The 25,188-nt window shown below is 43.9% G+C and overlaps 1 protein-coding gene across 1 annotated transcript in view; it reads left to right on the top strand.

The window, feature by feature from the left end:
* The window catches only part of LOC144610500 (complement C3-like), a 104,261-nt gene that overhangs the window by 20,837 nt on the left and 58,236 nt on the right, over positions 1–25,188 (top strand). Inside the window, exons 10-18 of the mRNA XM_078429252.1 lie at positions 2,278–2,393; positions 2,479–2,625; positions 10,239–10,454; positions 11,415–11,618; positions 12,376–12,540; positions 13,786–13,915; positions 16,238–16,309; positions 19,119–19,316; positions 21,410–21,518. Coding sequence (XP_078285378.1) covers positions 2,278–2,393; positions 2,479–2,625; positions 10,239–10,454; positions 11,415–11,618; positions 12,376–12,540; positions 13,786–13,915; positions 16,238–16,309; positions 19,119–19,316; positions 21,410–21,518 — 1,357 coding nt within the window. The remainder of the gene's footprint in view (positions 1–2,277; positions 2,394–2,478; positions 2,626–10,238; positions 10,455–11,414; positions 11,619–12,375; positions 12,541–13,785; positions 13,916–16,237; positions 16,310–19,118; positions 19,317–21,409; positions 21,519–25,188) is intronic.

Raw genomic sequence — 25,188 nt, forward strand, 5'->3', positions numbered from 1 at the left:
AGATCTTGTCTTTATTTTTCTATCTATGCCTGGGTAATCCTGTATTTGCTTTCTCTGGCACTGTGTGAAGTGGTCTCCTCTCCTCTCAGGTTATCAACATAACTGATCACAATCAGCGAGACAAAGGCACAAGACAGGTCCAATTTAAGGAGTGAGCTGCCCACACAGCTGCTTGCATTTGTGTATCATATGAACCTTTGCACTAGCTAAGTTTCAAATTGCAAAGCTTGTCACCCATGAAACTATGCACATCCATAATTCAGGAATGCAAGATTTGTCTTATTGGAGCAGTTCAGGACTGTACTTTAAATTTTACTCATTTATACTGGAAATATAGTGCCAGAGATTTATCAAAAACTATTGAATTGAACTACCAACTAATTTGTGTGTACAAATCAAACTATTAAATGGTATAAGAAAATAACTGCAGATGCTGGTACAAATCGATTTATTCACAAAATGCTGGAGTAACTCAGCAGGTCAGGCAGCATCTCGGGAGAGAAGGAATGGGTGACGTTTCGGGTCGAGACCCTTCTTCAGACTTAACTTTACGCTAAGCCAGAGACGCTTTCTTGACTACAGTTTAATAACTGCGAAAAAATTAATACTTAAATTTTGGGAAAAAACAGTAACCCCCACAATTAAAATGTGGATTACGGAAATGACCGAGACCTTGCATTTGGAAAAAATAAGGTTTGCCTTAATTGACAAACCAGATCTATTTTTTAAAATATGGTCTCCATTTATTGAATTTTTAAAAAAGTAAATGGGTTTGTCACAAAACTAAAATTTAAAACTAAAGTTAAAACTTAAGTTTAGGGTTGGATGTACAACTATACTCATTAACTCCCGGATCTATCCCCATAATCTTTATGTTAGTAATTCTCTTTTTTCTTTGCTCTCTCTCTATTAGTTTATAGTCTTTTTTTCAGCCCCTTTTCATCTTTATTTTTTCTTAAAAAATTTAAAAATTGAAGCTATGTAAGAACTCTATAACCAGTTTGTTGTTTATTATTATTTGTATACATATGCTTTAAAAAATTAAAAATTTTAAATGGTCCAGGTTCCAAAAACACAACCTCCACTGCCTTGAAGTACAAGCGTTTCACGCTCATCAACATGAGACCACCTGAAAATGCCCCTCTGATTTGGAAAAACAGGTTTCTCACAGTTAATGAAGGAGTTGTATCCCAAAAGAATCCATTGTCTTGTGGAAATTTGTATTGCGGGAGATACAGTCTATCCTTTTGTGTGTCATATCGCCTGCCATGGATGGTAAGAACAGAAGTCAGAAGCTAGTTAATCTGTTCCCTGTAAGGGTGCATGAAACCAGGAACAAACTGCATTTATTTGACAAACTGAAGCATACAAATTGGAACATACACATTATTCAATAAATGACCATTATTGCCAGACAGAACAATTCAGTTCTCCACCTTTTGTTGCAGTGAACAAATTGTTTACCAAGCAACTAACTAAATTAACTGAAATGCTTTTTTTGTGAAGATGTTTTCTGATGCAAATAACAAAACAAAATTTGCTAGAAGAACTCATCAGATCAAGCAACATCTGTGGAGCCAAAGGTATTGTTTAGTTTAGTTTAGAGATACAGTGACAAAACAGGCCTGTCGGCCCACCAAGTCCATGGAGACCACAAATCAGGTCACGGGGCAACATGCAAACCACTCACAGACACCACCTGTGGTCAGGATCAAACACGGGTCTCTGGTGAGTTCTACCACGGTGTCATTGTGCTGCCCTGGTCAATGGTTAATGTTTCAGATGTGTACCTGCATCAGTTTTTTTAAGTAAATAATTGTTTATTGGACATATTTGTTTACTCACTCCTTTATTGATGCTGGGTTGAATCCTGGACTAGTTCATCAAACAGCATGAAACATGGTAGTTCAGGAAGGCAAGGCAGCACAACCTTCTCAAGACTGATTGTTGAATATAAATGTACAGTTGCCACGTTTCATTGATTTTAATCTAGGTTGTGGATTGTATTCTTTACACTTGTATACTTTTTTGTTTCTCTGGAACCTGCTATTCAGCAATCATACTGTCATGATTAAAACCTTGAAATGTTCTTCAAACCCATTAACTCTTGGCATTATTTTGTAAATGTTTCCACAAGCCATAAGAGACAAATAAGTAATAGTGGCAATATTGCCATTTTAACAAGCCCAGGGCAGAAATCCTTCACGTTTTTGAAAATTACGTATATTGTTCAATGTATTTTATCTTATTTCTGTTTTTTTCCTTTATTCATTACAGGCAGTGACATGGTAGAAGCTGAAAAAACGAACATAAAAATAGTTCGCAGCCCATATACAATCTCGTTCTCCAAAACCTCCAAGTATTACAAGCCTGGGATGCCTTTTGACATGATGGTACAGTTTCCTTTCTACACCTTCACAGTGCATCTTTGCTAAATCCGAAGGAAGCCATTCATTCTGTTGTTGTTTGTCACCCAAGGTCTATGTAGCAAATCCCGATGGTTCCCCTGCCAAGCAGGTTCGTGTGAAGGTCATCAATGAGGAAGTCAGATCAATCACTCAATCTGATGGAACGGCCATGTTGACAGTGAATACAGATGGAAATTCACGTTCCATTTCTTTTACAGTAAGAAATAAGCCATTCGATGCAGGCTCATAGAATGAAATAACAAAGTAGAGGACTCTATCCTATGGTACTTTAACTGGCTCTTTCCAATTAGTCCCACTCGCTTCTCAATGGGCTTTGTAAATTATTTTTCTTCAAATATTTATCCAGTTCTGGTTAGGGAGGTATTGTTGAATTTGCTTCCACCACTCTTGCATGCAGCACAATCCAAATCATAACATCCATGCAGATCTTCTGCTAACTATGTTAAATCTTTGTTCTATGGTCACTGACAGTTCCATTATTGCCACATCTTACTTTGGCTAACATAGAAAACCACTGTTACATCTTTTGCTAATTTTCTCTTCAGACAAGGTAAACCCTCGCGAAACCGATCACAAGAAATTGGATTGGGACACAGTTTGGCATGTGATAGGTGGATACAGGTGAGGGGGGAGGGCTTGATTGGCAGGGGTTGGACAAGGGGCAGAGATGAAAAGATAAAAAGTATGAGACTGTGGCGGTGCCCGGGGATTAGGCCATTCCCTGGGTCATCCCCCTCGGCACTGAGTGGACAGGGCTGGGGAGGGGTCTGGAGCCAAGGGGTTTGCCTGAAAGGGCTAGAGTTTACTCGTGCGGGAAACTGAAGAGAGTGGATGTTCTGATGCTACATTAAAGTTACTGTTAATCCTTACCTGGCGTCTTGCCTGATTCCTGCTGCGTCCAGACCCACTACACTGGTGACCCTCGACATTTCCTCGCAAGTCGTGATGGACCCGAACGCTCCTCAACCAGCACTACCCGGCCCTGCCAGTCAGCCGCCTCTGGACCCTGCCGGACCCCACCCCATGGACCCTGCCGACCGCACTGCTCTCCACGCCGTGGCGTTGAAGCTGCTTCCCCTTTGGACCGACGACCCTGACCTGGTTTGACCAGGCCGAGGCGCAGTTCGCACTGCGGGGCGTGACAGCTGACGCCACCAAGTACTTTTATGTTATCGGCGCCCTTGACCAGGCCACCACGCGTTAACATAGAAACATAGAAACATAGAAATTAGGTGCAGGAGTAGGCCATTCGGCCCTTCGAGCCTGCACCGCCATTCAATATGATCATGGCTGATCATCCAGCTCAGTAACCTGTACCTGCCTTCTCTCCATACCCCCTGATCCCTTTAGCCACAAGGGCCACATCTAACTCCCTCTTAAATATAGCCAATGAACTGGCCTCAACTACCTTCTGTGGCAGAGAATTCCACAGACTCACCACTCTCTGTGTGAAGAAATGTTTTCTCATCTCGGTCCTAAAAGACTTCCCCCTTATCCTTAAGCTGTGACCCCTGGTTCTGGACTCCCCCAACATCGGGAACAATCTTCCCGCATCTAGTCTTCCTGCGTTGGGTCCGACCTTTCCTCTGCACCCCCCCCCCGGCGAGTGATAAGTATGAGGGCCTCAAGGCCTTTCTTCTGCGGCAGTTCAGCCTCAGCGAGGCCGAGCGGGCGACCCAGATCCTCCGGATGCCGGGCCTGGGTGACCGCCGCCCGTCGGTACTATTGGGCGATATGTTAGCTGGGCGACCACGAGCCCTGCTTTTTATTTAGACACTCTTACCTGCTGCAGCTGCCGTTTGATCTGCGCCAGCAGCTCATCAACGACCTGTTCACGCGGTGGGCGAGCGCGCCGATGATCTCTGGATGGCCCGTCAGCTGGCCCTCAACGCGCTGGAAGTCCCTCCGACGACCGACGACGATCCGCAGGTAGGGGCCTCGATCGCCCGCATCTCCACCGCTCCTCGACGTCCTTCGCAACGGGACCCGGCTGCAACGGCACACCCGGCCGGCAGCACGTCTTTCCCGCGCGACCCGCCGGCAGTTCCTCTGCACGCCACCGGAGGTCGCTGGTGGTCAGATCGGCCCGCACAGCCGCCCGTTTCCACAGACGCCAGCAGAGGGGGCTGGTGCTACTTTCACCGGCATTGGGGCCCTTCTGCCCGTCAATGTCGGCAGCCCCGTTCGTTCCCGGGAAACGCAGGGGCCGGCCATCAGTGATTGGTTCGGCGGCCAGACAGATTCATCGCGTGTTTGTGTGGGATTGCCGCTCCAGGGCTCGTTTCCTTGTGGACACAGGGGCTGAGGTGAGCATTCTTCCTCCTTCGAATGATGACCTCCGCTGTGGTAAACGCGGCCCCCTCCTCGCCGCAGCAAACAGGACTCCAATCTGCTCATATGGGGTGCGCACGTTCTCCCTCAACTTCGGAGAGGGCCGCTTCTCATGGCCATTCGTCATTGCGGATGTGTCCCAGCCGTTGCTGGGTGCCGACTTTCTACGGGCTCATTCCCTGCTCGTGGACGTCAAGCGGCAGCGTTTGGTGCACTCCGTCACCTTGCAGCCTGTTTCCCTCCGCGTGGGCGACCCGGTCGTGCTGCCTGATGGGCCCGTCGTCCGTGGACGCTACGTTCTCGTGCATTATGGCTGAGTTCCCCGAAATCCTCGACCCCCGGTTCCATTCCTCCGCCCCGAAGCACGGGGTGGAGCATTGCATTCCCACCACTGGCCCGCCCCTGCACGCCCGGGCGCGGCGTCTTCCATCGGACAAGATCCGTCTCGCTCAGGAGGAGTTCCGCCTTATGTAGTCCCTGGGTATTGTGCGCCGCTCAGACAGCCCATGGGCGTCCCCGCTCTATATGGTCCCCAAGATAGACGGTGGCTGGTGCCCTTGCGGTGACTACCGTCGGCTTAACAGGTATCCGGACCCCCACATTCAGGACTTTAACGCGCACCTGGCTGGGGCCACGGTATTTTCCAAGGTCGATCTGGTGCGTGGCTACAATCAGATTCCTGTCCACCCAGACGACGTCCCCAAGACGGCCATCGTGACACCATTTGGCCTTTTCGAATTCCTCCGTATGCCGTTTGGACTTAAGAACGCTGCGCAAGCTTTTCAGCGGCTTATGGACTGTGTGTGCCGTGGCCTGGACTTTGTGTTCGTGTACCTCGAAGACATTTTGGTGGCAAGCCGCTCGAGACAGGAGCATGCTATCCATCTCCGCCAGCTATGCCAGCGCTTCAGCGATCATGGGCTGGCCATCAACATCGGCAAATGCCGTTTCGGGGTGTCGTTCATCAATCTCCTGGGCCACCACATGGCCCCGCACGGGGCGCTGTCGCTCCCGGACAAGGTGGACGCGGTGCGCCAGTTTCCACGCCCGACCACCGTGAGGGGCCTCCAGGAGTTCGTTGGGATGGTGGCCTTTCACCACCGATTTGTGCCGTCTGCAGCCCGGATCATGCGCCCGCTGTTCCACCTCATGGCGGGCAAGCGCAAGGAGGTTGAATGGACTGACGTTGCGGTGACGGAGTTCCAACACGCCAAGGACGCCCTGGCTACGGCCACGATGCTCGTGCACCCACGGGCGGATGCACCAACCAGCCTGACGGTCGACGCTTCGGATGTGGCGGTTGGGGCGGTGCTCGAACAGCAGATTGATGGGTGTTGGAAGCCTCTCGCTTTCTTCACCAGGCACCTCAGCGGCAAACAGCGGAACTACAGTGCCTTTGACCGCGAGCTCCTTGCCCTTTACTTTGTAGTCTACCACTTCCGCTACTTCCTCGAGAGGCGAACCTTCACCGCGTACATTGACCACAAGCCCCTCACCTTTGCGTTCGCCAAGGTGTCCGACCAGTGGTCAGCTCGCCAGCAGCGGCAGTTGGCTTTCGTCTCGGAGTACACTACCTCCATCCATTTCATTGGGGGCAAAGACAACAGATTGGCCGACCCCTTGTCTTGACCCGCGGTCCACGCCGTCCTGCAAGTGGCCGATGGCATCGACTACTCAGCCCTGGCGGCCGCCCAGTTGATGGACGATGAGATGTTCACCTATCGTACCGCCGTTTCGGGCCTGTGGTTGGAGGATGTTCCCTGTGGCGCTGGGGGCGCAACACTGCTGTGCGATGTATCCACCGGGCAGCCGCGCCCCATCGTTACCGTTGAATTGGTGTACGGGGCCCCGCTGACAGTGCCCGGTGAGTTCATTCCATCAGCCCAGGGTCAGGCGGAACAACCATCGGCCGCCCTGCAACGCCTTCGGGAGACGGTGGGCAAGCTGGCACTGGTGCCGACGTCTCACCATGGTTCGGTTCAGTCGCATGTCCCTTCCGCTCTGCAGGACTGTCCGTTTGTTTTCCTGCGCTGGGATGCACACTGGACGCCCCTTCAGCGTCCGTATGAAGGGTCATTCAAGGTGCTCGAGCGTGGCTCTGCCACCTTCGTTTTGGACATGGGGGGTCGTCCTGAGACAGTCTCTATTTCGCGGCTGAAGCCGGTGCACATGGACATTAGCCAGCCGGTCCTACTGGTGCGGCCTCGCCCTCGGGGTCGTCCTGCGTCCCGGCCCTTACCCCCAGCATCCCCGCGGTTGTCTTCCCCTGGCGGACTGGTTCCAGTTCCTGCGACCGCCGTGGTGCGCACACGGGCTGGTCGTCTCATACGTTCCCCTGTCCGTTTCGTGCCTCCAGTTCTTGGGGGGGGGTGTCCTTTGGCGGTGCCTGGGGATTAGGCCACTCCCTGGGTCATCCCCCTCGGCACTGAGTGGACAGGGCTGGGGAGGAGTCTGGAGCTACGGGGTTTGCCTGAAGGGGCTAGAGTTTACTCGTGCGGGAGACTGAAGAGAGTGGATGTTCTGATGCTCCATTAAAGTTACTGTTAATGCTTCCCTGGCGTTTTGCCTGATTCCTGCTGCGTCCAGACCCACTACAAGACAAAAGTTTAAGGATCGAAGAGAAGTGAAATATGAAGCTAGAGGAAGGAGTATAAGTGGAAGGGGACAGGGACAAAAAGGGAGGGGGAGCAGTAGGGGTGTTCATAATAGTTTGTAAGAACATCATTATTTGAAGTTGTGTGTACTTGAATAGGTTTACGTATGTAATACAATAGTACAGGTTTCAGGTGCACTTTGATTCCTGAATTGATCCTACACATGGAACTAATAAAGGAACTATTTAGATTTGCCATTTGTCACAGTTTAGGTGGCATTCTAAACTGAGCATGAGGCACTGTGGATAATTGGCAGCATCAAAAATATACACCCCTACAATCAGTAACTCCTTGACTTAGCATGCCTCTCACTACCAAGCTGGGGACCTAACCATGACTCATTGAAGAGTGCAGAAGAACAACTCAGGAACAGTGGCACACACACTGATGAATGAGGCATAGGTTTAGATTTTGGTTTATTATTATGCACCGAGGTACAATGAACAGCATGCTATTCAATAAAATCAGATAATACATAAATGTATCAATCCAAATAGAAGTACAATAGGTATTGTGAAGGAAAAAGTACAGAGTGTAGAATATAATTTTCAGCACAGTAGCACATCAATGCCAGAGAAAAATTCTAGTCTGCAATGAGGTCCAGGAGAAACAAACTGTATCCAAACTATGGAAGGCCCATTCAGAAGCCTGATAACAAAGGGGAATAATCTGTGTAGGAAGGAACTCCAGATACTGGTTTACACAGAAGATAGTAACTCAGAGGGACAGGCAAAGTTTCTGGAGAAGGATCTTGACCCAAAACGTCACCTATACCTTCTGCTAACTGCCCTGCTGCGTTACTCCAACATTTTGTGTCTATCTTCAAGAAAAATCTATTCTTGATTCTGGTGGTACTCACTTTCAAGCTTCTGTATAATTCTACTAGAACTGGGATGTGGAGAAGAGATGACCAGGTTGGGTATGAATATGTTGGCAGCTTTCCCAAGATAGTGTGAAGTTGAGATGGAGTCAATGGTGGGGAGTCTGGTCTGTTTGGTGGCTGAGGCCACATTCACAACTCTGCTCAAATTAGTGAAGCTGCAAGGTATGTTTGCTAAGCAGCAAAAATAGCACAAAATAGACGGTTATTGAAGTTTTCTATTAAAGTTACGCAGTCCTACCCCACATCAAGTTGTAAATAGTAGAGTCACACAGCACGGAAACAGGCCCTTTGGCCTAATTTGTCCATGCCGACCAAATTTCCCCACCTAAGTTCGTCATTTTTACCCACACTTGGCCCAAATCCTTCTAAAACTTTCCTATCCATGTACCTGTCCAATGGTCTCTTAAAAGCCCTTATAGTACATGCCTCAACTACCTTCTCTGACAGTTTGATCCATATATTCACCACCCGGTGAATAAAAAAGTTGCCGTGCAGATTCATAGTAAATATCGCTCTCTCACCTTAAACTTATGTCTTCTGGTTTTTGATTCCTTTGACCTGAGTAAAAGACTCTGTGCATTCATCCTATCTATTCCCCTCAGGATTTTATACACCTCTATAAGATCACCTTTCAATACAATAAATAAAGTCCGAGCCTGCCGAACCTTTCCCTATAGCTCAGCCCCTCAAGTATGGCAATATCCTCATGTTTTTTTCCTGCATTCTTTCCAGCTTAATGACATCCTTCCTATAGTGGGGTAACCTAAACTGAACACAGTAATCTAAATATGGCCTTACCAACGGATTGTACAATTGTATAATAACAGTCCAACTTCTGTACTCTGTTCCCTGACTGATGAAGGCCAATGTACCAAAAGCCTTCTTTACCATCCTATCTAACTGTGAGCCACTTTCAGGAAACTATGTACCTGAACTCCTCGATCCCTCTTCTCTATAACACTCCCCAGGACTCTACCATTCAGGAAAATCATGCCCTGGTTTGACTTCCCAAAATCCACACCTTGCACTTATCTGCATTGAACTCCAGTAGACATTCCTCAGTCCACTTGCCCAGCTGATCAAGAGAGTGCTTTAATTTTTAATGTCTATCTTCACCATCTACTATACCAGATACTTTAATGTCATCTGCAAACTTACTAATCATGCCGTGCGCCCAAATCGTTGATATAAACCACAAACAGCAAAGAGCACTGATGCTTGAGCCATACCACTTGTCACAGGCCTCTGATCTGAAAAACACCCTTCCACCACCACCACCCTCAGCTTTCTTCCATGAAGCTAATTCTTCATCCAGTTAGCTAGCTCTCCCTGGATCTCATGTGATCTAAGCGTCCAGAGCAGCCTACTATACGGAGTCTTATCAAATGACGTGCTGAGGTCCATTTAGACAACGTCTATGCCCTTGCCCTTGTCAACCTTTTTGCTTACTTCTTCAAAAAACAATCAAGTTCAATTAAAAAAATGAAAATTGAACACATTTAAAAAACTCAAATATGTGATAATGAACAATTAACAGCAAATAGATTCCAAAAACATCCCCAATCTCATGGATAGCAGAGCCCAACATACAATTACTAAAAACAACGGTAAAGCATTCACAATCATGTTCTGCCAGAATTGCTCAATGAATTAGATGATAATTCCTATGCAGAAAATGCTTTTGGTCCAGATAACATCCAGCAATGATGCTGAATGTTTGCACTACAGGAGTGGCTGCATATCTCGCTTCACCTTTCTAAGTTACAACAATCTGATCTCGCTAAACCTGGTGTAAATTTTTCCTTTTAAGTAAAGAGAGCGGGTCAAATGCAATCTCACTAGTTTTCACAATGGTGAAATTGTCATGGTAAAAGAGGCAAAAAGATAGACATGTGCTCAATGGTTGGAATTTAAGTTTCCCTTTTGTCTTTCTGCTTGTAGGTTTCAACAGATGTTCCTGATCTTTCCCCAAGTCAACAGGCAAATGCAAGAATGGATGCATCGCCTTACATGGCACAACGTGGAATAAAGAACTACTTGCATATTAACATTCGCCGTACTAAACAACAAGCAGGTGTTGATAATCTTTTGGCTCATCTGAACACTGTAAATGATAACAACGAAGTCAAGGAGCAAATAAAATACTTCACCTACATGGTATGGTTTTCTCTACACCTATCTTGCCTTATATTGACATTCATTTTGAATTTAACAAACCTCAGCATTAAACAATAATAAAACAATATGAGGATGTTGCTGGGATACGAGGGCTTGAGTTGTAGGGAGAGGTGGGGCAGGCTCAGGCTTTATTCTTTGGAGCATAGGAGGATGAGGGGTGATCTTATAGTAATGTATATGGTCATAATAGGGGAATAGATAGAGTAAAAGCACAGAGCCTTTTACCCAAAGTACTGAGATCCAGAAGTGGGGACATTGGTTTAAGGTGAGAGGGGAGATATATAATAAGAGCCAAGATTTTAACGTCTGGCTCAGCTTGTAACAGTTGTTGGGAGAGGGATTGAGGGGTTGGTTTAACTCTGAAGGATTCCTTGGTATGGAGATGGAGGATTATTTGGATACCTGAAGGAAATAAAATAATGAAAATGAGACATGAGAAGCAAAAAGACAGGAGTCCTGACATTCTTCCTGGAGTACCTATTGCCAACATGAATTCACAGTGTTATTTTTTTCAAAGTGTTCAAAATATTTGGGCTCTCCAAAACACAAGGTCCATCTGTTGTCCATTTTATGAAATTCCTGCTGTCGGAGAGATGGGTTTTCATTCAACTTTGTTAATGAATACCTGCGTTGAATATATTGATTATATTACAACTGTGGACTTTATTCTTGTTTGAAGATTTGTGGTTATTGGTTATTACATTTTGATTCTAGCTCCCCTTATACACCAGAGGTGGTTTGTCTGAGGCTGTCACAAAACAAGAATTTAATTTAATTCAACTTGAATCAATGTTATTAAATATTGGACTCGGTCTTTGACAAGTAGCCAATGCAGTATTGTCCTTTCTGTGCCAGAAAAAGTGTAATCCGCGTCTTCAGTCGTTTGTACTGTAAATATCTACTTTTCTTAATTAATTTTGTTTTGCTTGTATTTGCCAGGTGATTAGCAAAGGGAAGATTGTCAAAGTTGAGAGACAGCAGAGAAAAGCAAATCAACGAGTGACGGCCTTACAATTCCCAATCAGTGCAAACTTAATTCCATCATTCAGACTGTTAGTTTATTACTACGTTTACATTAAAGGACAGCTGGAACTTGTAGCCGATTCTGTGTGGATTGATGTGATGGACACATGCATGGGAACAGTAAGTGCTGTATATCTATCTTCGCTGAAGTGGAGTCTGAGACAGGGAGGGTAACAAAACAGAGTCGTATAAACATCAGATAAGAATAATATTTGGAGCATGAGCCATTATTTTTAATAAAAGATCCAAATCAGACTAAAACCCAGTGCAGCTGAGCTTATGCAAAGCTACAGCTTTGCTTCAGTTCACTTTTTGGTCTTTCTCATAGGAATGTAGCAATTTACCTGCTACCAGCTGGGTTGGAGAATTATTGTTTAACAAGGACAGTGTGGCTTCTTGGCTTCCCCATTATTGTTCAGATACCGATGGCTTACCAGCTTTTCAGTCGTGTGAGTTTTGAAACAGTGTAATTCTTAATGAGATATTTAAATATTTCATATAAAGTTTCAAAACATTTAAATATTTCATTAATATAACATTCTTTGCTTCCTGCTTTGCCTTCAGTGAGGTCTAGTTGATGTGGTAGATTGCAGAGCAAAACTGATAATTTTGTGGTGGATGGATGCCAGGAACCCTTTGAACTGACAACAACAGGAGTCAGGAAGGAATGGTCCATGCAACTAATATTGCTGCGTGCTTGGGAATCGCTTTGAAATCAGCATTCATTCAGTGTTGTCAGTTTCCCGTCAGTTCACAATTGCTGGGGATGTAAATTCAATAAGCCGAGTCTCATTGGATGGCAATCAGCAACATTTGTTGTTTCTGCACTAACCTAAATATTTGTGACAATATTCAAAACTAACACATTTCTTCCCAGCTGAAGGTTTCTATGGCAAATCCAGACGACGACAAGAGAACATTCAGTCCCGGAAACAGGTTTACATTGAAACTGACAGGAGATCCTGGAGCAAAGGTTGGACTTGTTGCTGTGGATAAAGCAGTATTTGCACTGAGTAAGAATAATAAACTAACCCAGAGTAAGGTAAGAAAACATCAATCTTTCTCTAAATGTTAATATCTAGACTTTACTGTCTGGAGGCTGGGGTTAATGTGCGCCATCGCCAGTTTTGCGAAGCACTTCATTATGCTGGATGTCAGAGCCAGTAGATGGTAGTCACTAAGGCCCATTATCTTACTTTTGTGGTGGTCTTTAGTGATGATAGTGGTCTTTGGATGTAGGTGGGCACCTCCAAAACAAGCAGAGATTTAAGATGTCTGCGAATACTGATGCCAGTTGATCGACGCAGGTTCTGAGGACATGGCCAGGGACTCCATCTGAGCCAGTTGCTTTCTGGCGATTCACTCTAGGAAGGCCGATCTTCCGTCTGCCACATAAACTGGTGATACAGGGGCACCCGAGACTTGCGGGCGAGCGGCAATCTACCAACGACCTTCTGCTCAAAGTGGGCATAGAATGCATTGAGCTTATCAAGGAGGGAACCATTGTTGCCAGCGATACTGCCCACCCTCGATTTGTAGGCCATTACCACGTGCAAGCCTTGGCACAATCTGCGGATATCAGTGTCATTGCCTCGAGCCTCCAGCCTAGTCTGGAATTCCCTCTTGGCATTCTAAATGGCTCTGAAAATGTCGTAAATAGATTTATTGCACCGCTTGGAATCATTTGACTTGAATGCCTGGGGCTGGACCTCATGGTTTATCCATTGTTTCATGTTTGGCAATACACCAATCGTCTACTTTGGTACGCGGTCCTCTGCACACTTGCTAATAAAGTCTGTGACAACAGTGGCATATTCATCAAGGTTATCCGCAGATATGGGGATTGTACAGTCAAATAATGCTGCAGAAAAAAACCCATCCGTAATCTTGCTGAAAGTTAGAATGTGCTCAATGGCTGATGGTCTACTTCTGCACCTTTCTTAGGTTCTTCTGCCTTTAATATGACAATCCATTTGTTTTTATGATCGTTTTTCTCAATGAGACATTTTTCGTCCAGCTTATTTTAGTTAAATGGTTTTAGAGTTTGTAGGCTTTTGGTAGGGTTTGAATCCTTGGCTGAACTTTAACAGCCCACGTTAGATTATTAACTTACTGGATCAATGATGCGTCTGTTATCACGAGCACTGGCCAAAGCCTTCTCAAAACGAAGTGGAAACAGATGGATATGTATTTGATTCTGGTATTCTCCACATCTAGTAACTTGTTAACTGATTTTAGAGTACTTTCAGCCTGGTTAACATCCATTCTGTGTATGTGTTCTATACAGATCTGGAATGTGGTGGAGAAAAGTGATATTGGTTGCACACCTGGAAGTGGCCATGATGTCTTTGGTGTTTTCTCAGACGCTGGATTAGCCTTTGTAACAAACGCTAACCTCAAGACTGAAGCAAGAACAGGTACTGGTTTCTGAAAGAAATCTGTTTTAAATTATTTTTTTATAAACGGAATGATGTTTCTGATCATTTTCTAATTATTACAGTTGCTTGTTTGGAGATGAAGGTAATGTTTAAATGGAATGCCCTGTAATTATTACCCATGGCTTCTCTCACAGTTCCATTTTAGGCCCTATTTCCAACCCATCGTCTGTACCTCAGCAATGTAATCTCCAAATAAAGACACAAGGGACTGCAGATGCTGGAATATTGAATAAAACACAAAGTGCTGGAGTAAGTCAGTGGGTCAGGCAGTATCTCAGTGCAACATGCGTAAGGATCGTCTGATGATGGATCCTGACCCGTCCTCTATCCATGTCCTCTGGAGATGCTATCTGACCGGCTGAGTTACTGCAGCACTTTGTGTTTTATAATAATCCTGGTTTCCCCAGATACAATTGATGTAGCCAGCTTTACTTTCCCACCAATTCTCATGATCCCTCCAATGTTTATAAATTGCCAAACTCTAAGAATATTGAAGTTTGCTAGAATTGGCACCCTGATTTAGATGTAAAAGTGAGGTGAAGACTTCTCATTATTGTTGTATGATGAAACACTTTGAATACACAATGATGCAGTTGGCAGACCTGCTAACTCACAGTGCCAGACATGTGGGTTCGATCCTGACCGGCTGTCTGTGTGGAGTTAGCATGTTTTCCAGTGATCATGTGGATTTCCTTCATGTGTTCTGGTTTCCTCCCACATTCCAAAGACATGTGGGTCTGTAGGTTGATTGGGCTCTGTAAACTACCCCTAGGGTGTAGGGAGTAGATGTGAAAGTGACAGAATAGGTAGCGTAAATGCAGAAAAAGATCGGGTAAATGCCCAATGTCTTTTGCCCAGAGTGGAGGAATCAAGAACCAGAAGACATAAGTTTAGAGTGAGGGCAGAAAGATTTAATAGGAACCTGCGGGGTAACTTTTTTACCCAAATGGTGGTGGGTAAATGGAACGAGCTGCCAGTGGAGGTAGTTGAGGCATGGACGATCATAACATTTGAGAGACATTTGAACAGGTACATAAATAGGATAGGTTTACAGGGTTATGGTCGAAGAACGGGCAGGTGGGACTAGTGAACATGGGGCATGTTGGTCAGCGTGAGCAAGTTGGGCCGAAAGCCCATTTCCAAGCTGTATGATTCTATATCTTAACAGAGAACTAGAGTTAATGGGTGAATGAAGGTCTGTGTGGACGGTGGGCAGAATGCTGTATCACTAAACTAAGTTCTTAACTAAACAAAACATCAGATGTTCAAAAGGCACCAGGAAGATTCTCATTCTTTACCCATCTTTCATCACCCATTACTATCGCAAACCACACCTCATGTGGGAATAATACCTGCAAGGAAAGGTTAAACTGTTTAACAGCTCGAGCTGGCTGTGATGCATCCCATTGTATTCATTTGAAGAACAGGGGAAATTTCCCTCATTCCTCGGACAATATTTATCATTCTAACATAAAACATAACCCAGAGACCTAGTGTTCGCAAAATGTCTGCTGCATTTCCTGCCTCGGAAGTAGTTTATTTGTTGTAAAATGTCTTGACCATCATGAAGGCATAACTACAGAAATGGTGTCTACTCCTTGCTATTTCATCACATACTATGAGTTATTAATTAGATCATGCAGCATGTAACTGTTTCTATCTTCAATTTGTGATTTTATTATTGCTTCACATTCTCGAGGTTCTTGCTCGTTGGATGAAAAAAACATGTTAGCAATGGTTGCATGGTGTTGGTTAGCTTTATGTTAAAAACCTCATCCAGGCATCTCGCTTTTGTTTGTAAATGACATAGCAATGAATGTGCGGATGTGCTTTTTAAATAAATCAACACAAAGAAGAAAAGAGGCATGTTAATAAGAAACACTCAAATAATACACAAAAGAAAAATATAATACACAGAAACATAAAAGAAATAGAAATTGATTAAAAAATAGTAAGGCAAAATCCCAAGAATCCAACTATACCATCGCCTTTTATGTACATGTGCTTCATTTACACATATTTACATTAAAGTGCTCGCCTAATAACTACCAAAGTTTAATTAATACATTCCTTTTTTTTCTCCGAATAATGTGCTCAAATTTATGCCTGGCAGTGTAGTCGTTTGAAGTGCCTGGCATATGTTTGATTTACGTACCACTTTTCAAGCTCACATAAAACACAAGGTGCCTGTATTTCCAAAAGACCATTTGGAAAATGTGTACATTTAATGTGTTGTACATTTAAGTGCAACTGGATACTCGTGAAACATTCACATATGTACCTTTTCAATATTTATTGTAGAGCTGACGTGTAAACAGCCAAATCTACGCAAGCGTCGTGCAGCAGGACTGGCAGAATTCAAGACCGAGACACGTATGTATTGATTATTGAAGAAATAGTTCACTGATATAAATCTCGGTTGTAAGAATTTTTTTGATGGTATCTTTTTTACTCACGATGGTAATCCATTGAAAATGTGAGTTTCCAGAAGTGAATTTTATAATAATCATGAACACTTCTTGTCGTAAAATAATACACCGTGAAAACAGGCCCTGGAGTCCAACTCGTCCATGCTCTCCAAGATGCTCCATCTAACTGGTCCCATTTACCCATGTTTGGCCCTTGTTCCTCTAAACCTTTCCTATCCATGTACCTGTCCAAGTATCTGCTAAACGTTGTTATTGTACCTGCCTGAATGACCTTCTCATGCAGATTGTTCCATCTACCCATCAGCCTCTGAGCAGAAAATCTCCCTCGGGTTCTAATTAAATCTTTCCCCTCTCATCTTAAACCTATGTCCTATGGTTCCTGATTCCCTTACCATTGGCAAATGATTCTGGACATTGACCCTATATTCCCCTTGTGATTTTATATACGTCTATAAGATCACCCCTCAGCCTCCTGTGCTCAAGGACTAAGAAGAGAAATGTGCTTAACTCTGAAATCAGATGAGGTACCATCATCTTACATCTGTCCATTGCAACCAGAAGGAAAATTTGTTCTGCCTTCAGTTTTGTATGATTCCTTTATTCGATCAGCGATTGTTTTATTATTCATTGGCTGCTTTGGGATGTCATCTTTAGCCGACGTGAGCTGAAGGATAGGTATAACATGCCTGCAAAATGTGGTGGGAATTCTCTGACAGAAAAGTCTGATTTATAATACTTGATGAGAGATTGAATATGCAAAAGACAGAATGCTGCTGGGGGCGGGACAAATATAGGATGTAGTAGGAGACAGGAAGATAGTGGGAGACCTGGGAAGAGGGAGCGGAAAGAGAGGGACAGAGGAACGATCTGAAGTTAGAGAAGTCAATGTTCATATCGCTGAGGTGCAAACTGCCCAAGCGAAATATGAGATGCTGTTCCACCAATTTGTGCTGGGCCTTACTATGACAATGGAGGAGGCCCATGACAGAAAGGTCGGAGTGGGAGGGGGAGTTGAAGTGCTGAGCCACCGGAAGAACAGGTTGGTTAAGGTGGACTGAGCGAAGGTGTTGAGTGAAACGATCGGCGAGCCTGCGTTTGGTCTCACCGATGTAGAAAAGTTGACATCTGGAACAGCGGATACAATAGATGAGGTTGGAGGAGGTGCAGGTTAACCTCTGCCTCACCTGGAAAGACTGTTTGGGTCCTTGGATGGAGTCGAGGGTGGAGGTAAAGGGACATCTGCAATTACTTTCCTACACATCTTAACAATTAATAGGTAAGTGAGGAATGTTTCAAGTTGCACAGTGGGGAAGGATGGAGAGAACAGAGAGAATGTCTGTGGTAGACTGCAGACCTAAGTTGAAAAGATGGTACTTAGTTTGAAAACCAGCATTTGAAGAAATGATAAATAGAATCATGAAATAGCGAAATTTACTATTAGATCTCAAATGCGGCCAGATGAAACATGAGATCCTGTTCCTTAACTTACATTGGAATTTTCATAGAGAACTGTGGTTGGCAGAACATTGAAATGTTAAACTGAGAGTGGGATAGGGAATAAAAAGGATAGTTGAATGGAAGTTGTCACCATGGATGGAACAGAAATGTTCTGTAAAAGTGTCACCCAAGTTTTGTTGTAACATGAATGCCCTGGTTACATAAGCATCACAGATTAGTTGTGAGCGACTCAGCCCCTGATACCTCAAAGCTTTTCCAGAATTCACACGGCACAAGTCAGGGGCATGATGGAAAATTCTTCACTTTCTTTGATGTGCGAAGCTTCAACAACTTTTGGCCATTCTAAACATTAGGCTCTTCCATCACCTCCATCTACAAAATACAATTCAGTTACTTACCTCGGCTACTCCAGTTCCACCTTCTCAACCCATAGTTTCCACCCATCATGAGTTTTTCTTCCCCTATCCAATATTTGATCAATCCCAAGCTTACATATTCTTATTCTCTTCAATTTAACAGTTGACACAGCACTCTTGCACATACAATTCCAAGAGCAAGAAAGTAAATGAAATGACTGACCGTTTAATCTGTGTCCCTTAAGATTGATGCAACTCGGAGAAGTTTAAGGATATGGATTATGTGCAGACATGCAAGTTTTGGCCTTGGCAATGAGTTCGGCACAGACATTGTGGGATGGAGAGCCTGTTCATCTGCTGTATTGGTCTATGTTTATTCAGATTCCCCTACCAAGGCAGGATCCTTACAGAATCCATGCTGCCAAGACATCCAGCATATTACGTCTTAATGAGCTGAAATGTAATTCTTCTGAACTCCAGAGAACACAGATCACCTTAATTTTTCCTCTCATAACAGCTCCTAAGATAATCTCTGAAATTTCACAAACTCAGCCTTCTATTTAGTTATGGGTGACACAATGGTGCAGCTGGAAGAGTTGCAGCCTCATTGCGCCAGAGACCTGGATTCGATCCTGATCTCGGGTGTTGTCTATGTGGAGTTTGCATGTCCTCCCTGTGACCACATGGGTTTCTTCCAGGTGCTCCATTTTTTCCCCACATCCCAAAGATGTGTACATTTGTACCTTAATTAGCCTCAGTAAAATTGTCCTAGTGTGTCAGGAGTGGATGGCAAAGTGGGATAACGTATTACACTTGTGAATAGATGATCGATGGTTGGCCTAGACTCGGTGGGCTAAGAGGTTTGTTTCTAGGCTACATTAATAAAACTAAATATTTTTCTGTGTGTTTGAGTTTTTAAAACTTTGTTTTTTATTTCAGTGAAGAAGTACAATACCAAGCCTCTACAAAATTGTTGCAACACTGGAATGAGGAGCAACCTCATGGGTTACAACTGCACTCGAAGATCCAGAGTAATACAAAAGGAGAACGAATGCATTGATGCCTTCTTGTACTGTTGTAAAAATATTCACAAGTATCTAGAACAGCTAGGCCAAAGCAGCCTGAGTTTAAGTCGAAGTAAGCATTGAATTATTTTCTTAAAGGGAATACCCCCATTGGAATAAAAGCGTTTTATAAATGAGGTAGAAAGTGAAATGTTTTCTGATGAAAGGAAAAGCTGAGCTTGAATATTTTGATTTTAGCTTAGCTTTTTTAGTTTAGTTTGTTATTGTCATGTGTACCGAGGTACATTGAAAAGCTTTGGTTTGTGGTGCATCCAGTCAAAGAAGACTGTACATTAATACAAGCAAGACATCCACAATGCACAGATAAAGGATGTAGGGTACAACATTCAGTGCAAGCTATAGTCCGATAATATCTCTTGTGACTCTATATCAAGATGGCCATGAGGATCTATAAAGGGACCAATCCATTCCCTAGCCATGCCTTTACTTTGAATATTCTGGTAGAATTACTTCGGGATTTCCTTTACACCTGTCAGATCGATTTCACATCTTCTTTTAAAACTCCTGATTGCCTTGTTAAGTTTACCACTATACTTATACTCACAGTGGGATTCGCTTGATCCCAACTATCTGAATCTGCTGTATCCCTTTTTCTTGAGTAGAGCCTCAACATTTCTCATCAACTAAGGTTCCCTAAACTTGCCAACCTCGCCCCTCGTCCTAACCGAACATGCTGCTCCTGAACATCTTGCTATCTTAACTTTGAAAGCTTTTGCCTGCTACCCTCTTACCTCCCAACAGTCTTTGCAAGTTAATGGTTCTTCTCTGGAGCTGTCAGACATGTTCCTTCATAATTTCCTTTTAATTAATTTATTGGATGTGTGTACTGTGGCATGGCCTATATTTCCATCTCAAAATGTGGTAGACCTTTCAATCACAGGCTGAGGATCTGTGATTAAAAAATATCAGATGGGGCAAGGATGCCAAATTTCTCCCCCAGATGGATTCTAGCGACTGAAATAGTTTTTCACAAAATCTATCAGATTTCTGGTCACCAATATTCCAACCAATTTTAATTACATGGCATGATTTAGGTTATCCCAACGCATCTTACTGAAGAAGTTTGTCCTCGCCTGTCCAATCTTTTCCCTCAGCTGGTTCTGCTTTTGCATTTTCTCCCATGCACTGTTTGTAAAATAGAATTGAACAAATATGTGCCAGTTTACTCTCGCTGTCCCTGTGCTTTCCTGGTCCATGCAGAATGAAATGGATCTTTTGTTGGTTCTCCCAGTTTACCTTTTGTTCTTCCAGGAAAAGGAGAAATGAAGCGAAGGTGTTTCCAAATTACTTTCTTAGAACAAAATCTAAAAGTTGAATTGGCTTCTCTTTTCCAAGAGGAAATCTCAGGTATTAGCAGGTGGTTTTGAATGGAGGTCAGGAGTTTATAAAAGAAGGTCTGAGAAGATGGGTTAATTCGGAATTTCTTCAAAAGTCTGAAGAAGGGTCTCGACCCAAAACGTCACCCATTCCTTCTCTCCAGAGATGCTGCCTGTCCTGCTGAGTTACTCCATCATTTTGTGTCTATCTAAGGTCTGGGAAGAGGTGAGTGAGAGCATTCACAATTACAACCATTTGATCATATTAATCATCATTAATATGGACAGGACTTCCATGGTGAAAGGAAGATGGCTAGATGTTGGAGATAAAGTTATCACATTTTTCATAGATTTTCTCAGCTATGCTAAACTTGGCAGTTTTGTTAAAAATGCTGTTCCACTCTCGGCCAATGCTGCAGAGTACTAGGAGCATTTAGATAGCATTGTTGCTGTTTCTTGTGGTGTAGAGTTTGCTGGTGCTTCGAAAGATGCTGAGGAATGCAAGGGTATCATTTATTCTGAAAACACAATTATGTGTTTGGCTGGTAAGCTGAAGTGCCAGAAATCCATAATTTTGTTTTTGCTGATCTGTTACGAAAATGCACATGTTACATTCCACACTACTATGGAAACATAGATATTGCTTATGAACCTGGTAAATATTAAATTGGCTTCAGAAACTGAAGAGTAACTTGGTTGGCAATTGTGCATTTTGATGCATTGTGTTCCCAGTCTGAGTAGGAAATGTAAGCTCATTGCTTTCAGTGCTTAATTCTTTATCTCCAAGGTTAAATAATATCTAAATGCATAATTTACTCTTTTTCTTCAGGTGCTGAGGACAAATACACTCGTGATGAGGATATAAGAGTTAGGTCTGAGTTCGACGAAAGCTGGCTCTGGCAATCGGAAATTCTTCCAAAAGTGCCGGGCAATGATGGGTACCTATCGTGAAATCTTACAGAATTCAATGAACGTTGTAGTCTGTACTACACGATTCAATCACCTTTTTTTGGGCACAAAATTCACGCAGGGTACTGCAAAATCTGCTTGTAATGAAGATTTTTTCAATGTTAGCAGTTGACTGATATTTTGTTCAAAGAATTAAATTTGTCGTTTAGAAAAAAAATCAGGAGCTTACAAAGTCCAACATGCGAGGCAAAAAAGTGACAGAGTGCTAGAGTAACTCAACGGGTCAGGCAGCATCTCTGGAGAACATAGCTGGGTGACATTTTGGGTTGAGAAGAAATTTTTAAAGAAGGGTAACAATCTGAAATGTCACATATCTATATTCACCAGAGATGTTGCCTAACCTGCTCAGTTACTCCAGCACACTGTGCATTGTTTTGTAAATAAACATCTGTAGTTCCCTGTGCTAAAAAACAGCAATCTGACATTGATTGAGGAACTGACTTTGAGAAACCGTTGAAAAGCTTTGTCATCTTATAATAGTACTATGAGGGCAAAAGCACCTGTTTACACATATACGTCTGGAGCAAGATGCCCAGGGATTTTTGATGGAGAAGGAGGAATGCTCCGCCCTGGGTCACATCTAACCCAGCACTGGACTGAGCAGTGGTTGCAAGGCTATGGAATGTGAATCATGAAAACCTATTGAGCAGGCAATTGTTTCAAATGATAGACACAAAGTGCTGGAATAAGTCACCGGGTCAGATAGCATCTCTGTAGAAAAGGCATGGGTGAAGTTTTGGGTCGGGACTCTTCTTCAGACAGTTTCGGAATTGTTTTAAATGAACTGATTTTAGCATGCAATGATGTGGTGCAGAGGGAATAATAACGGAATAACACTTCTTCACTTAAAAATAAATTGCCAGCCAGTGAGTTAGCATCCGTTCATATGCGAGAGATGATGGTGGGGTTTTCATGTTGTCCTCTTTGGAGAGGGGAATATTTCATCCATGGTTGCATTTTCTGCTGTGGCTGACTAGGCTACTACATGACAGGCAGACCCTCCCATTGCTTCCACAGGTGAAGTTTGTCTCTGGACGTTGGATTGGGGAGTGTGTTGCTGTTGCTGTTGATCATTAGTGTCATAGATTCATTCAGCGTGGAAACAGGTCCTTTGGCCCAACTTGCCCATGCTGGCCAACATGTCCCAGCTACACGGGTCCCATGTCCCATCAAACCAGTCCTATCCATGTCCGATCCATGTCTAATTGTTTCTTCAATGTTGCAATAGTCCCTTCCTCAATTATGTTCTCTGGCAGCTCGTTCCATGCACCCACTACCCTTTGTGTGAAAATGTTACCCCTCAGATTCCTATGAAATCTTTTCCCCTTCATCTTAAACCTATGTCCTCGGGCCCTTGATTCACCGGCTCTGGGCAAGGGACTCTGTTCATCTACCTAATCTATTCCTCTCATGATCTTGTGCACCTCTATAAGATCACCACTCATCCTCCTGTGCTCCAAGTAATTGAGTCCCAGCCTAATCAAGTCCACCCAATTGCTCACTCTCGTCCTTGCAACAACCTCATAAATCTTCTCTGTACCCTTTCCAGCTTGACCACGTCTTTCCTTGGGTATTGTGCCCAGAACACAATACCCAAAATGTAGCCTCACCAAAGTCTTATATAACTGCAACATGATCTCCCAACTTGACTGATGAAGGCCAATATACCAAAAGCCTTTTTGACCACCGCATCTACCTACGACCACACCTTCAAGGAACCTGTACTCTTAGATCCCTCTTCTCTACAACACTACCCAGAGGCCTACTGTTCACTGAATAGTTTCTGCCCATGTTAGTGCTCGCAAAATGCAACACCTCACATTTCTGTATTAAATTCCATCAACCATTCCTCAGCCCACCTGCCAACCGATCAAGATCCTGCTGCAATTTTTCACGACCATCTTCACTATCTGTGAAACCACCCACTTTTGTATCATCTGGAGCATTCTGTGGCTGTTGTGCTGCGATATACCCCCATACCTTCCCAGAGGGCCTTTCTGCACATCCCCCATTTGGAGCCACTTCCCGGTTGTCAGTGCCACCGTTAACATTTGTAGATCTCTTTCAATTACATCCTTGTAGCGGAGCTTGGGATTTAATCTTGGTCACCGGGCATTAATGACCTCCCCATATAGAACATCTCTTGAGATGCGTCCATTTTCCTTCCTGTGTATATGTCCAAGACAGAGGAGGTGCTTCTGCTTGAGGATTGCAGTTTAGTTTAGTTTGTCACTTATACCGAGGTACAGTGAAAAGCTTTCATTGCGTGGTACCCAGTCAGCGGAAAGACAAGACATGATTACAATCGAGTCATTTACAGTGTATAGAGGAAGATACACACAATCTCCCAAATGTTCTAGGGGCCGGAGAACCTAGGGTGATGGAGGAACTGAAGGAAATCCACATTAGGCAGGAAATGGTTTTGGGTAGACTGATGGGACTGAAGGCTGATAAATCCCCAGGGCCTGATGGTCTGCATCCCAGGGTACTTAAGGAGGTGGGTCTAGAAATAGTGGAAGCATTGGAGATCATTTTTCAATGTTCTATAGATTCAGGATTAGTTCCTGTGGATTGGAGGATAGCAAATGTTATCCCACTTTTTAAGAAAGGAGGGAAAGTGAAAATGGGTAATTATAGACCAGTTAGTCTGACATCAGTGGTGGGGAAGATGCTGGAGTCAATTATAAAAGACGAAATTGCTGAGCATTTGGATAGCAGTAACAGGATCATTCCGAGTCAGCATGGATTTACGAAGGGGAAATCATGCTTGACAAATCCACTGGAATTTTTTGAGGATGTAACTAGGAAAATTGACAGGGGAGAGTCGGTGGATGTGGTGTACCTCGACTTTCAGAAAGCCTTCGACAAGGTCCCACATAGGAGATTAGTGGGCAAAATTAGAGCACATGGTATTGGGGGTAGAGTACTGACATGGATAGAAAATTGGTTGACAGACAGAAAGCAAAGAGTGGGGATAAATGGGTCCCTTTCGGAATGGCAGGCAGTGACCAGTGGGGTACCGCAAGGTTCGGTGCTGGGACCCCAGCTATTTACGATATACATTAATGACTTAGATGAAGGGATTAAAAGTACCATTAGCAAATTTGCAGATGATACTAAGCTGGGGGGTAGTGTGAATTGTGAGGAAGATGCAATGAGGTTGCAGGGTGACTTGGACAGGTTGTGTGAGTGGGCAGATACATGGCAGATGCAGTTTAATGTAGATAAGTGTGAGGTTATTCACTTTGGAAGTAAGAATAGAAAGGCAGATTATTATCTGAATGGTGTCAAGTTAGGAAGAGGGGATGTTCAACGAGATCTGGGTGTCCTAGTGCATCAGTCACTGAAAGGAAGCATGCAGGTACAGCAGGCAATGAAGAAAGCCAATGGAATGTTGGCCTTCGTAACAAGAGGAGTTGAGTATAGGGGCAAAGAGGTCCTTCTACAGTTGTACCGGGCCCTGGTGAGACCGCACCTGGAGTACTGTGTGCAGTTTTGGTCTCCAAATTTGAGGAAGGATATTCTTGCTATTGAGGGCGTGCAGCGTAGGTTCACTATGTTGATTCCCGGAATGGCGGGACTGTCGTATGTTGAAAGGCTGGAGCAATTAGGCTTGTATACACTGGAATTTAGAAGGCT

The sequence above is a fragment of the Rhinoraja longicauda genome, chromosome 37, assembly GCF_053455715.1.
Source record: "Rhinoraja longicauda isolate Sanriku21f chromosome 37, sRhiLon1.1, whole genome shotgun sequence".
Lineage (NCBI taxonomy): Eukaryota > Metazoa > Chordata > Chondrichthyes > Rajiformes > Arhynchobatidae > Rhinoraja > Rhinoraja longicauda.